At 44.1% G+C, this 12,331-nt stretch overlaps 1 protein-coding gene across 3 annotated transcripts in view; it reads right to left on the reverse strand.

Moving 5' to 3' along the window:
• Positions 1 to 11,582, reverse strand: part of N4BP1 (NEDD4 binding protein 1) — a 48,330-nt gene extending 36,748 nt beyond the window's left edge. Inside the window, exon 1 of one of the 3 annotated variants that reach the window (XR_010939279.1) lies at positions 11,136 to 11,582. Coding sequence is in view for 2 of the 3 variants with exons in the window: in XM_067720609.1 (XP_067576710.1) it covers positions 11,136 to 11,333 (198 nt within the window). In the remaining variant the exon portion in view is untranslated. The remainder of the gene's footprint in view (positions 1 to 11,135) is intronic. The other 2 variants (XM_067720609.1, XM_067720610.1) reach the window with 2 other exon arrangements.
• Positions 11,583 to 12,331: the final 749 nt, after the last annotated feature.

Genomic DNA, 12,331 nt, shown 5'->3' on the forward strand with positions numbered 1-12,331 from the left:
GTCCAAGTGAGCTCACCTGCTTGGAGCTATTAAACTGAGTGGCCCAAGAAGGGTACCTCATTGGCTCTGGGAGCCCAGGTTTACCTAATTTTGGCTCCTAGAGTGAATCCCAAGCAGGAAGTGAATTTTACTAATGCTGTTACCCTGTTCTTTTCCCTTCTGATTTTGTGTTTTCACTTTATGGTTCTTCGCCACATGTCCGTTTCCACACTGCCTCAGGGACCAAGTGGCTACAGACTACCAGGTCAGTCTCACACATGAATCTAGTCTGCAGGAATCTGAGTTTTAGGTGTCTGACCATGTGGCGATCTGTCACCAGATAACAGGGATCCACTTTCTGTGGCATGAGAGACTACAGGAAAATCTGGTTTTAGTCTTTTCTGTTCTTCTGTTTGTGCAAGAACATGTCTCAGGACTACTAACAGAAGAACAGCCCTTATGAAATCTGGGCCAGTTTTGTGTTTTTGGATTACTTTCGACCTGTGGCTACAATTACGGAACCAAAGCTGAAAGCTCTCTGTGTGTCTGTCTCTATAAATGAGAAAAAGCCTTTACTTCTTCATGGTGTGAATGTGAAATATATTCCTATCTCCAGGGGTTATTAATGAAGTAGATAATAAAGTTTCTTAAAGAATTTCTCTTCGGGGCTTCCCTGGTGGCGCAGTGGTTGAGAGTCCGCCTGCCGATGCAGGGGACATGGGTTCGTGCCCCGGTCCGGGAAGATCCCACATGCCACGGAGCAGCTGGGCCCATGAGCCATGGCCGCTGAGCCTGCGCGTCTGGAGCCTGTGCTCCGCAACGGGAGAGGCCACAACAGTGAGAGGCCCACGTACCGCAAAAAAAAAAAAAAAAAAAGAATTTCTGTTCGAATTGGTTTATAGAGAACAAGCTTTTACATAAATCTATATATCTAGAACTCTTAGAAAATAAAGAAACTAAACATCCAAACTTATAATGTGTTAGCTTTTTAAGGACAAAAGAGAAACAATGCAAAATGCACAGAAGCTGAAAATTCAAAGGCATCTGTATTTAGAATCCAAATTCATGTAATAAAAATAATCCTTAGGGAATTCCCTGGCAGTCCAGTGGTTAGGAAGCAGTGCATTCACTGCTGTGGCCCAGGTTCAATCCCTGGTCCCCTGGTTGGAGAACTAAGATCCTGCAGGCCGTAAGACATGGCCACAAAAAAAAAAAAAAAAAAAAAAAATCCTTGGACAAATCAATCTGACTTGATAATTTTAATACTAACTTAAAAATAGATGGCCTTTCTCTGATTTTATCAGTGCAGAGTACAATGCATCATAAGATTTTTTTAACTTAAAAGTTTTCTTTCATGAAGAGACTGATTATGAAAAATAAAAATTTATACATTAAACTAAATTGAATTATAACACTGCTACATTTTTTGATATCAGAAGTTATGTTGCTCAGTAATTGTCAGCTTAAGCATAATTTCCAACATCCTTAGTTAACTTTAAGACCTTGGTTGGACCAACAGTAAATGGTTAACTAATGGACACTCTTTGGATACATGGCTAATTTCCAAGTGAGAGTCGCCAAGCATAAACACACACATTACACGTTTTCTTTTTAGTATAACCACAATGTCATTACTGCACCCAAGAAAATGAACAGTAATTCCTTAGTATCATCTAATACCCAGTCTGTATTTAATGTGTTTTTCCAGTTGCTCTGTTCTAATTATTCTGATTTTTTCCCCACCATAATTACACAATTCTTGTCTTGCTTAGTATGTCACATATAGAATTAGTATGCACTCTTTTTTTTTTTTTTTTTTTTTGCGGTACGTGGGCCTCTCACTGTTGTGGCCTCTCCCGTTGCGGAGCACAGGCTCCAGACGCGCAGGCTCAGCGGCCATGGCTCACGGGCCCAGCCGCTCCGCGGCATGTGGGATCTTCCCGGACCGGGGCACGAACCTGTGTCCCCTGCATCGGCAGGCAGACTCTCAACCACTGCGCCACCAGGGAAGCCCAGTATGCACTCTTTTTGTGTATGGCTTTTTTCACTTGGCATACTATTTTTGAGATTCATCCACATTACTGCACGTCTCAGTAATTTGCTCTTTTCTATTGCTATGTAGTATACCACTCTGAATGTCTTTTACACCTAAACTATCTTCGATGTTTCGCAAAGGTCCCCAGGCAATCAATCACAAAGACTTGTCTTTCACCTTATAAGGATGCTAAAACTATTAATTTCATTGGGTTACTCTGAATTTCTTAAATCACACTTACTAACTGTGTCAAATCAAAAGGGAAGCTTGGTCTACTTCTACTGAGTCTCTTTACTTTTCATGGCAATGTAGTTACTTGCACAGGATCATTAAGAATCTGTCCTCCCTTTTACTAGGACAAAATCAGACAAATTCATTGTGCAACACAGACCATAATTAGAATGTCATATTTAAGAATAAACCTCACTTAATCAGGTATGGCAAGGTTACTATTAAAAAACAAGGATTGTAGTTCATCTATGGAACCAACTCAGGATACTGCTCTGGTACCTACTCTGTGGCATGCAGTATAAAGAAAGTCCCTTCCTGGCAGGCAAGAAATTTTAGCATATTTTGGGAATCTTGAGGAGAGAAGCATTCATCCAAATGTATAAATGCTACAGGTGAAATATGTAGAGATGATTTTCTTGATTTTTTTTGGAGATTTGCTTCCTAGCTTTAAAATAGAAGAGACAAAAGAGACAACTAAAACCAAAAACAAATGAAAACCACCCAGCTACTGAAAAGGTAACCTAAGGTTCCTTATGAAATTTCCAGAGAGGATAATTCTCTAGTGTCAGTAATTGCTAATACCTCCTGCCATACTCTATATACAATCAGGCTAGTCTACATGCATGTGTATGTGTGTGTGTGTGTGTGTGTGTGTGTGTGTGTGTATGTGATCAAGAGTAATCTTTGAAGCCATTTATAACTACAAGGGCACAATTAACACAAATTACAGAAACTCTGGAAGTAAGGTAAAAGAATAGCTGCATGCTCTCTCAGTGTCATACTAGAGAACTGTCTAGCAGGCCCGACCAAGGATTATTTCATAGCTAGGGCAGCACTGTCCAATAGAACTTTCTGTAACGACATATGTTCTGTATCTGCACTGTACAAATTGGTATCCAATAGCTACATTATGGCCACTGAGCACGTGAAATACAACTGAGGAAATGAATATTTAATTTCACTGAATTTTAATTAAACAGCCACATGTGGTAGTGGCAATACACTGGACAGTGTAAATCCAGCCTTCAAACTATTTTTGTACGGGCCCTAAGAATTGTTTTTACCTTTTAAAGGGTTGTAAAAAGCAAAAACAAAGAAGAATATGAGACAGAGACCCTGTATGGTTCATAAAGTCTGAAACTATTTATCGCCTGGCCCTTTACAGAAAAAGCTCGCCCATGTTTGTATGCTCTAGTGGAATGTGTTTTTTGTTTGACATACTATTTATATTGAAAAAGGCCCAGAATCTGTGAAATTACACATTTAACTTGCATATTTTTGTCCAGTAAAGACACAGATGATTTCTGTGACAACCCCCAAATTACTGTTTCATTATCCTGTAGGACATGAACAAGTTTTGTATCCAATCTAGCAGTCTTATTTCAACATTCTTTTTCAGTACCTATATTCATTTCCTGTACTGTTCCTTGAACCAGTTTTCCTATCCAGCTAGTTCCCTCAAAAATAAGTTATAAATAAATGCTTGGCATGTGCTCACCTTGTATCTTTAGGAATTACATTTTAATTAAAAACAAAAAACAACCAAAAATAAAGTGCTCATTTAAAAAATTCCTATTTACAAAAACAAAACTAAAAAAATGGTGAGGATTCAAGGCATATTTTGAGAAGTAGATAATATGATGTGGCAGTCGTTCCTATTGTCTACCAATATCCACGTTCTGCTTCTTTAACAAACAGAACCCAGATTTTGTTCAGGGCAGCAATGTGTCTAGTTAAAACTGAACATTTCCTAGCTCTCTTTCCTGCAAGTATTGGCCATATGACATAGTTCTGTCCAGAAAGAGATAAGGAAAAGTCTGCTGGGGTGTTGTAGAAAGGTGTTGTGGCTTCTTCCTTCCTTCTTGAAATAGAGACTTGATGGCTGGAGCTGCAGTAGGTATTCTGTGACCATGAGGGAAAGGCCAAAAGAACTGCAGAGACCTTCACCCTGACAGCTCCTAACCACTGCTCAGCCTTGGACTGTTGTTTATCTTAAGATTTTTTATTGAGTGAAAGAAAACTAAACCATTTTGTATAATTGCTATCACTGCAGCCAAATCCTGATCTATCTATCAGTCTAACTGTTAGAGATATATCATCTGCATTAACCTATTATAACAAAGTAATGACTTTATTATCTTAATTTAAAAAATACCAGGGTTAATAATGAAACATACAGTGAACTAAACACGTAGGTTCAAGAATGGATAAAGATCCCAGATGACTGGTAGATAGGGATTTTCGATGAAAAGGTGTCATAATCACAACTGACTTTTACATAGAAAATTCAGATGTGAATCCACACAGTTCTTATTCATCAATTAAAGTAAGTAATTCTGTAAGCACTAAGACTGAACAAAACTTTCTCTAAGTTCAAAGGAACCTCTTAAATTAACAATTAAAAGAAATAATTCAGTTTCTTTAAACAAAAGGATTTTCCTATGTTGTTTCCATATGACATAACTTATTTTTATAAAAAACAGTTCTTTAATTAATTACTGTAAGGATTTCCCCCCTATAATTCTGTTTCTGAAATGCAAGCCTTCTAACTTCATACAATTATATTAATTTAGTAAAAAGTCAACATAGAACAAGATGTTGTCCCTGATTTAATTAAAACCCTGTAATACTAGCTGGTAAACAAATAGGGAAGAGGAAGCTACAGTCATGAGCAATCACTTTGACCCTAGTACAATCAGCGTGAGTATCCCTTATTTCAACATTCTGGTATAACCCCAAAATATTAACCATAAAAGAGACTGAACAAACCTCTGTTTCTTGAGAAGATGATTTACAACCATGGTGAGTTAAAAACTATCATTCTAGAAAAAGCAAAAAGGCCTCCAACCTCCTTTCTGGTAAAATCAAAACAAAAAACTCTGTCACTACCCAGTATTACATCTATGAATTATTTCCTCCATGAACAAATCTACTGTTCAAGAACTCATTCATGAAACCAGGTACCAAGTTCTCCTAACGGAAAAGGAAATAAAACAATATAGGGTCCATCTTAACCCTCTGAAGTCAATGAAGTAACAGGCCACTTCTACTGGAATTGCATTTTCTTTACCCTTATCTTTCTCCTCTCTTACTCCACAAATATGCAAGCAAAAACTCAGGTAAAGGACAATCATCAACTCTTCATAAGACCCTCTCTTCTTTTCCTCTCAAATAAAAAGCAGACTGGATGTTAGCCTACCTTACCACAGTTTCTCAGGTGCATTGTAATTTCAATGTTTAAGACTGATGAGTCCTCCAAATTACTCTCCTTATAAGTCCTCCAGATTGGTGTTCTTGGTAGGTCACTGGCTATGCTTCACAGTGGCTATTCACTGCCATGAAGTAATGCCTGAAATAACACCACCTGATGGGCAGCTGAAGGTAGCAAATTCAGTACCCTAAAGGTTCAGGGAGAAACCATACAACAAGTAGCCATGCTGTTTACTTCCAATTACTCCTCTTTTGTTTGTTAACCTCCAGGACAGGCTCCTAGCTTACCAACTAACTTTAGCACCCAATTCCCTGCTATGGACCTCCATGATCTCAGCACTGCATTATCTCCAGATGGCTCACACGTCCATCCTTTAGCCTCTCACTTCTCTAAGTTAAAAGGAACGCTTCCACTTCACCCATGACCACTGAGGTACCACCCCTTGGTTCTCAGAATTCCTCCAGATCCAAGATTCTGATCTATGAAATGCTTCTTTAACTACCACCTCTAGAATTCTCCAACACTTACTGAAACTGTCCTCTGCCTGCATGATTCCCTGAGTCTAGGAGGGGACACGGTCTAAGGTCCTGTCCCTCCCTTTATTCTTACAGTTCATTATGCCCTTCTGCCTTCACCTGCCTCCTCTCCAGTCTGAACCTCTCAAGCTATTAGTTCACTAACAGTAGAAGGTAAGTCTTGCATATTTTTGGACTGTCCTAGCTCAAATAAGGCTGACCATTCAGAAACAGTTCCTGGGCCCCGTTTTGCCTTGCTCAATTGCACTTCAGATTCCTTTAGCCTTTATGTGCTGGCTTCACCAACATCCTGAGTGGGGGAAATCATCACCTACTTGAGAATTTCTGGATCAAGTGATACTATAAATTCAAACCACCTAACCTTCCCTGGCCCTCACTTCAAGTCCACAGTCCTTTTTTGTTTTTTTCTAATGCACTTCCAACAGTTCCACTGTATCTGTGTTGACATACTGCACTGTCTTCAAGGTCTCACCCTCCCTCTCTGGGCATAAACTGGCATCCCACTTTACTAAGACAGTACTATAGGCCATTAAGGCCTTCAATTACCCACTTCACCAAATAGGAAAAAAAATGTGTATCCTCACTTATCTTGTCTCCTACTACCTAAAGCAGAGGTCCTAAAAAGGCAGTCCAAAAGCTGAATCTGGTCTACTGCCATGTTTTGTTTAGCATATGTGGTTGCTTCCTATATTTCTTTTTTTAGAATATGTACTTTAAAAAGAATGTATTAGTGCAAAACTTTTACTGAGATGTAATTCATAGCATACATGGCTTTTAAAACATAAATTAGCTGCCTCTTAAAACAAAACAGATTTCCCATTACAAAATGCAGACTACTGGCTTCCCTTGGGTGAGAAGATCAGACATCACTAGGCCCATATGTGTAACCAGCGGATACTGAGCATGAGCGTCTGCCCTCTCCCACAGGGCATGAGCATCTCGGTTCACCCGTTCCTTCCGACCAGCCAGCCACTTCCCTATGCAGTCCCCCACCTAGTCCCAGGGGCTCTTTGATCTAAGGGAAGGATCTAACTCTTTGCACTCCCCAGGACAGAGATCTCTTCAGCCTCATCTCTCCTCACCCAGGCCAGACTCCAAGATCCCACCCCTGCTTTGAATCTTCGATTTCTTTGTGAATGAGGCAGCTCGGTCGGTCAGTGCCTCCACTTCTTCTCTGACGTTCAATCCTCAACTTCCTTTGTTTCCATGACGTCTGCCACCTTGGACTTCAGTCCCCTCCCACTGGGCCCCTATGGACAATGCCCGCTTTTGGTTTCCCTCTCACTTTCAGACATTGCTTCTCTAGCCCTTGTAGTAATGTCACATTGCTATAAAAGTTCTAAACACTTATCCCCAATTTCTATACTTATATCATCAGTAGCCAACAATGGACCTGATGATGGAGGCATTGAAATGTAAATCTGACAGCATCACTGCTGTTCTTACAACCTTCCATTACTCTCCGCTGCCTCCCTGCTTGGTAAAATCCATGTTCTTTAGCAGGTCGCACGTGCTTTGTGAGCTGGCACCTTCCCCCATTCCTGTCCTTCACTTGAGGAATCCATGAAAAAACGGGACTACTTCATATCCCTGTGATTTTGCACATGCTCTTCCTTCTGGAAAACTCTCATTCATCCTCCAGCATCCCACTGGGCAGAACAACCCTTCCTCTCCTATATTACTTGCACATACTTCAACTCTTAAATGTTGTTTCCAACTTTCTCCCCTACTAGGCTGTGGGTTCCTTGAGGTCCAGAGGCAACAGCTAGTGTATTTCCTGGCACAGAAGTTGTCTTTAAGTATCGGCTACCCGGTCCCACCAACCTACAGGTCAAACAACGTATCCACCATCCTTCCTGACACCAGGGCTTCAAACCTCTCCCTCAATCCCTGCATCCACTCAGTTGCCAAGTCCCAGTGAAAACCGTGTCACCCCACCCATGTCCAGTTCTAAACTGGAACAAAGTTCCTTCCACAGTTGGGTCTGCCTGTCTTCAAATACAGAGTTTCAAGCAAATCCTTCCTCTCCCAAAGCCTCACTGACTCCCTACTGATAAGGCCCAGTGGCCTTAGCACAGCATTTGGGTCCCTGGAGGCTTCATCTCTCACAGGGCAGCATGACTCTTCCTACCCAGACACTCCATGTTGTTCTGGCTTCGAGGCCCTTGCTTGCAACCACCTCTACCTGGGAATCTTCCCAGATCTTCAAAGCCCAGCTCAAGTACTGCTTCCTCCAACAAATTTCCCCTTTGACAAAAGTGGTCACTCAAGAGCATGTGCCTTTTTTAAAAAAACAAAAACTTCCCAGGACATTATCACTTTCTACCAGTAGCCCCATCTCACCTCTCTCCAGTGAATGGAGCCCTAACTAACTAAAGCTCCACATTCTCCTCTACTCAAGCATTTTCTAAAGGGTAGTGAATTAACATTTTTAAAGGAGGAAAACGACACGAACCACTTGATGGGACCCACAAAGCTGCTTGGAGACTCTACCAGCTAGTTTAAAAAAGTCCTTACTCTAAATCTTCCTTCCCCCAAACCTTCTTCTCCTCCACAGCTTAACTTAAAATATTGTATACGCTGAAGATTGTTCTCCTGTTCTTAATTTTTTTAGCCACACTACGGGACATGCGGGATCTTAGTTCCCTGACCAGGGATCGAAGCCGTGCCCCCTGCAGTGGAAGCACAGAGTCCTAACCGCTGGACGGCCAGGGAATTCCCTTCTGTTTTTTTTTTTCAATTAATTTATTTAATTAATTTATTTTTTTTGTCTCTGTTGGGTCTTCGTTGCTGCGTGTGGCCTTTCTCTAGTTGCGGCGAGCGGGGGCTACTCTTTGGTGCGGTGTGCGGGCTTCTCATTGCGGTGGCTTCTCTTGTTGCAGAGAACGGGCTCTAGGCGCACGGGCTTCAGTAGTTGTGGCTTGTGGGCTCTAGAGCGCAGGTTCAGTAGTTGTGGTGCACGGGCTTAGTTGCTGCGAGGCATGTGGGATCTTCCCGGACCAGGGCTCGAACCCGTGTCCCCTGCATTGGCAGGCGGATTCTTAACCACTGTGCCACCTGGGAAGCCCTTTCCCTCTGTTTTTAATTTTTAAAAATCAAGTTAATGGTTTTCTCTTCCTTAAAGAAATTAAAACACACTCCAAAATGAATTAACAAGAACAAAAACCCCTTGAGTATGGCATTCAACTTTTCCCCATAAATCTCAAAGGGAAAAAAAGGATTTCTTATAAGTGGGAGAGTTAGATTATGAGTAGCACACATCAAAAAGATAAATGGGCAGGTGACACATACTACCAATATACTGTAAGACACACCTTTTCCAATTAGCTTATGCTGAACTGCATGGCAGGGACAAGCGAGGCAACTGGAGTTGGGAGGGTCCAGCAGGGTTTTTCTGTAGAGCAAAAGAAGCACTTGCCATGCTTGCAGTGAGCCTTGAGTAAAGCTGAACTGGGATCAGGCAGAGTACACAATAAAAGCAGTGAGACTAGTCAGGCTACAGTGGAGATTTAAGCTGAGACCTGCTAAGGCAGAGAATTAGGAAAACAAAGTGGGGTTGAATAAATAAGTGTTTTGTAAATCAGAAAAGTTTAGAGTGAATGAGATAGGCAACAGGAGGCTCTACTAGATCCTAGGGCAGGAGAATGACTTTTTGTGGGAGGATTAGTCTAAGGCAAGTTGTACTGGGGAGGGAGGGAAGGCAATGAAATAAGGGAGAGGGCACATACCAAGAAAGAAGGTCTTAACTGCTGCAAAAATAATGGAAAAGGAAGGAATGAATGCATGTAAGAGACTTTCAGAAGCCATAATAGGACTTAGTCATGTCAAACTTTTTAGCCCTGGGGAGTGGGAAGAAATTGGGTAGCTGGGGAGAAAACAAGGAGGGGACTGGGAAGGAGTTAGACCAGACAACTGGTTCAAAAAAATCAAGAACAGGAAAGCAAACTTGATTCAACATCTGCTGTGCTTTAAGTTAAGCTGTGGAGAAGAATCATACAGTTAAGTGTCCTATCTCCTCTAAGCACGTTAAAAGCAAGCATACAGCCTTCTTTTTTAATCTAAGAAGGTCAAGAGTCACAGCTAATCAGATTCTTCAAGGGCACTGGGAAATTTCTGAAGTACGACGCCAAAAATGGATCCCCACCCCCAGTGCTCAGCATCTGGGAGGTAGGTATCAAGAGCAAGGTCTCTGGAAACAAACTCCCTCGGTCTGAATCCTGGCTCTCCCACTTACTCGATGGGAAAACCTGGAGAAACTTGGCTCCCCGGGAGGGGGAGGATGTACTCTTGCAGTATTTGGGCTTGGGGAGGGAAGGGAGTAGCTGAAGGTGCCCGAAGTAAGTCTAAGTGTGAAATGCTGATTTAGAGAGAAGGTGAGTCACCTCTTCGAAAGTTTCAGTTTCCCCAGCTGTTAAAAACAGGAAGATAATAAAATCTACCTCACTGGATTTTTTAAGGACTGAATTCGATAATCCTTCCGAAGTATTGAACATAACGTCTGATGTGCTACAACCGTTCGATAAATGCTAGTGGTACACAAAATCAATACATGGAATAATGCTATTTTTAATACTATTATTAATCATCCTTATCTCTTCTTGATATTCTCTGAGTACTGTACTACTGTGATGATTTTGTCAGATTCTCAGAGGGGTCTGACATCCCCAAGAGGTTCAGAATCCCTGTAGCGGAGACCTGGGAAGAGATAAGTGGCTGAGGTGGTAGGCCAGGAGGCTGCGGGCCCAGCCATCAGGCCCTGCGCACCAGCCCGCGGGCTGGGGGGAAAGATAACAACAGGCAACACTCTCAACGCGTTCACTCCGTGCCTGCCAGCCACTGCACTCTGCGCTCTACGCACATCACCTACTCCAATCCTCGCGACGGCCTTCCGAGTCAGCTGCTTTCGTCAGCGCCACTTTACAAATGGGGAAACTGAGGCGCCCGGGATGAAACCGCTAGCCCAAGGTCACATGGCTCTAGAGCGGAGGCTCGGGAGACCGCGCTCTCACCACCGCGCCTGGCTCGGTCAGCGCAGGAAGGGCAGGAAAGAAGGGGGTGGGGACGCCCAGGGACCCCGATCGACAGAAGGCCGCGGGGGCCGGGCTGGGAAAGGCGATCGCGCGGGGTCGGCGGCCGGACTCACCTTAGCGCTGTGCACCGCCTCTTGCGCCCCGCGAAGCTGCAGCCAGATGCGCGCAGGGAGCGGTTCCTCAGCCCCGAGCGCGCCAAGCACGGCCAGGCTCACGCCGAACAGGCCCTCGATGCGGCCGCGTCTCCGTTCCAGCAGCGCCGCCTTCTCGGCGGGCGCCGTGAACTCGTCCAGTACCGCCCGGGCCGCCATGGCGGGCGCGGCCTCCCGCGGCGGCGCCGGGGGTCGGCGGCGGCGACGCCCCCTCAGCGTGCTGCCCCTGTACCCGAGCTCGTCAGGCGGCGTCGGCCCTCCAGGCCGCCTTGGCCCGGCCCGCGCCCTACCGCCTGGCCGGACGCCCAGCTACACCATCCCGCAGCGGCAGCCGCAGCTGGGCAACTGCGGGTAAAAAGCCCCTTCGCCGCCGCCGCCACCCCCGCCGCCGCCGCGGGCCGGGCCCCGCCGCCGCGCATGCGCCCCGCCCGCCGCCGTCATTGAGTGTCGCCACCCCCTGGGGGGGGCGCGGAGGCGACGAAAGTGTACGTCACGCACAGTCGCCATGTTTGTTGAGGGCCCAACGATGGCTGTGGAGGGGGGCCTGGGTGGCCTTTGGTTAGGCCACGACGCTTTTGCGTGGCCTGGTGGATGATGAATTTATGGTTTTACAGATGGGGAAATTGAGGCTCCGAGCCAGTAGGCGGGACTGACCCAGTGTCACACAAGGGATTTGGCTTGCTTTCAGACAGCTTGAAGCCCAATATAGCACTCTAGCAAACTGAGTTATCCAGCTTCTGATTTATTGATAGATGTTTTTTTCTCTTCCTCCCTCGATCCCTCCCCCACCTCTCTCTCTCTTTCTGTCTCTGTCTCTCTTTCTCTCCCTTTCCTTTGCTTTCCGTTGTTTTTTCAGTAAAAATGGTAACAGGAAGAGAAGAAAATGGGAATAATGTGTATGGAGAATTGAAAAGCAAAGAAATGATTAAGGAAAGGTCAAGAGAGTGTTTTCTTCTGGGAAGGGAGGAGGAGAATGTGTTATAGAAGAGGTACAAGAAGTGTGGGACTAGGGGCTTCTCCGTGATTTTAGTGGGGTACTTGGGCAAGTACACCCTAAGCCCTCTCCAGGTCTGTTTTCCCATCTGTAAATTCAAGGGTTGCTCTAGTTATCTCCAGTTCTTTTCCAGATATTATGTTCTCTGTGTCCATGAAAACAG

Source organism: Pseudorca crassidens, chromosome 20 (genome assembly GCF_039906515.1).
Source record: "Pseudorca crassidens isolate mPseCra1 chromosome 20, mPseCra1.hap1, whole genome shotgun sequence".
NCBI lineage: Eukaryota > Metazoa > Chordata > Mammalia > Artiodactyla > Delphinidae > Pseudorca > Pseudorca crassidens.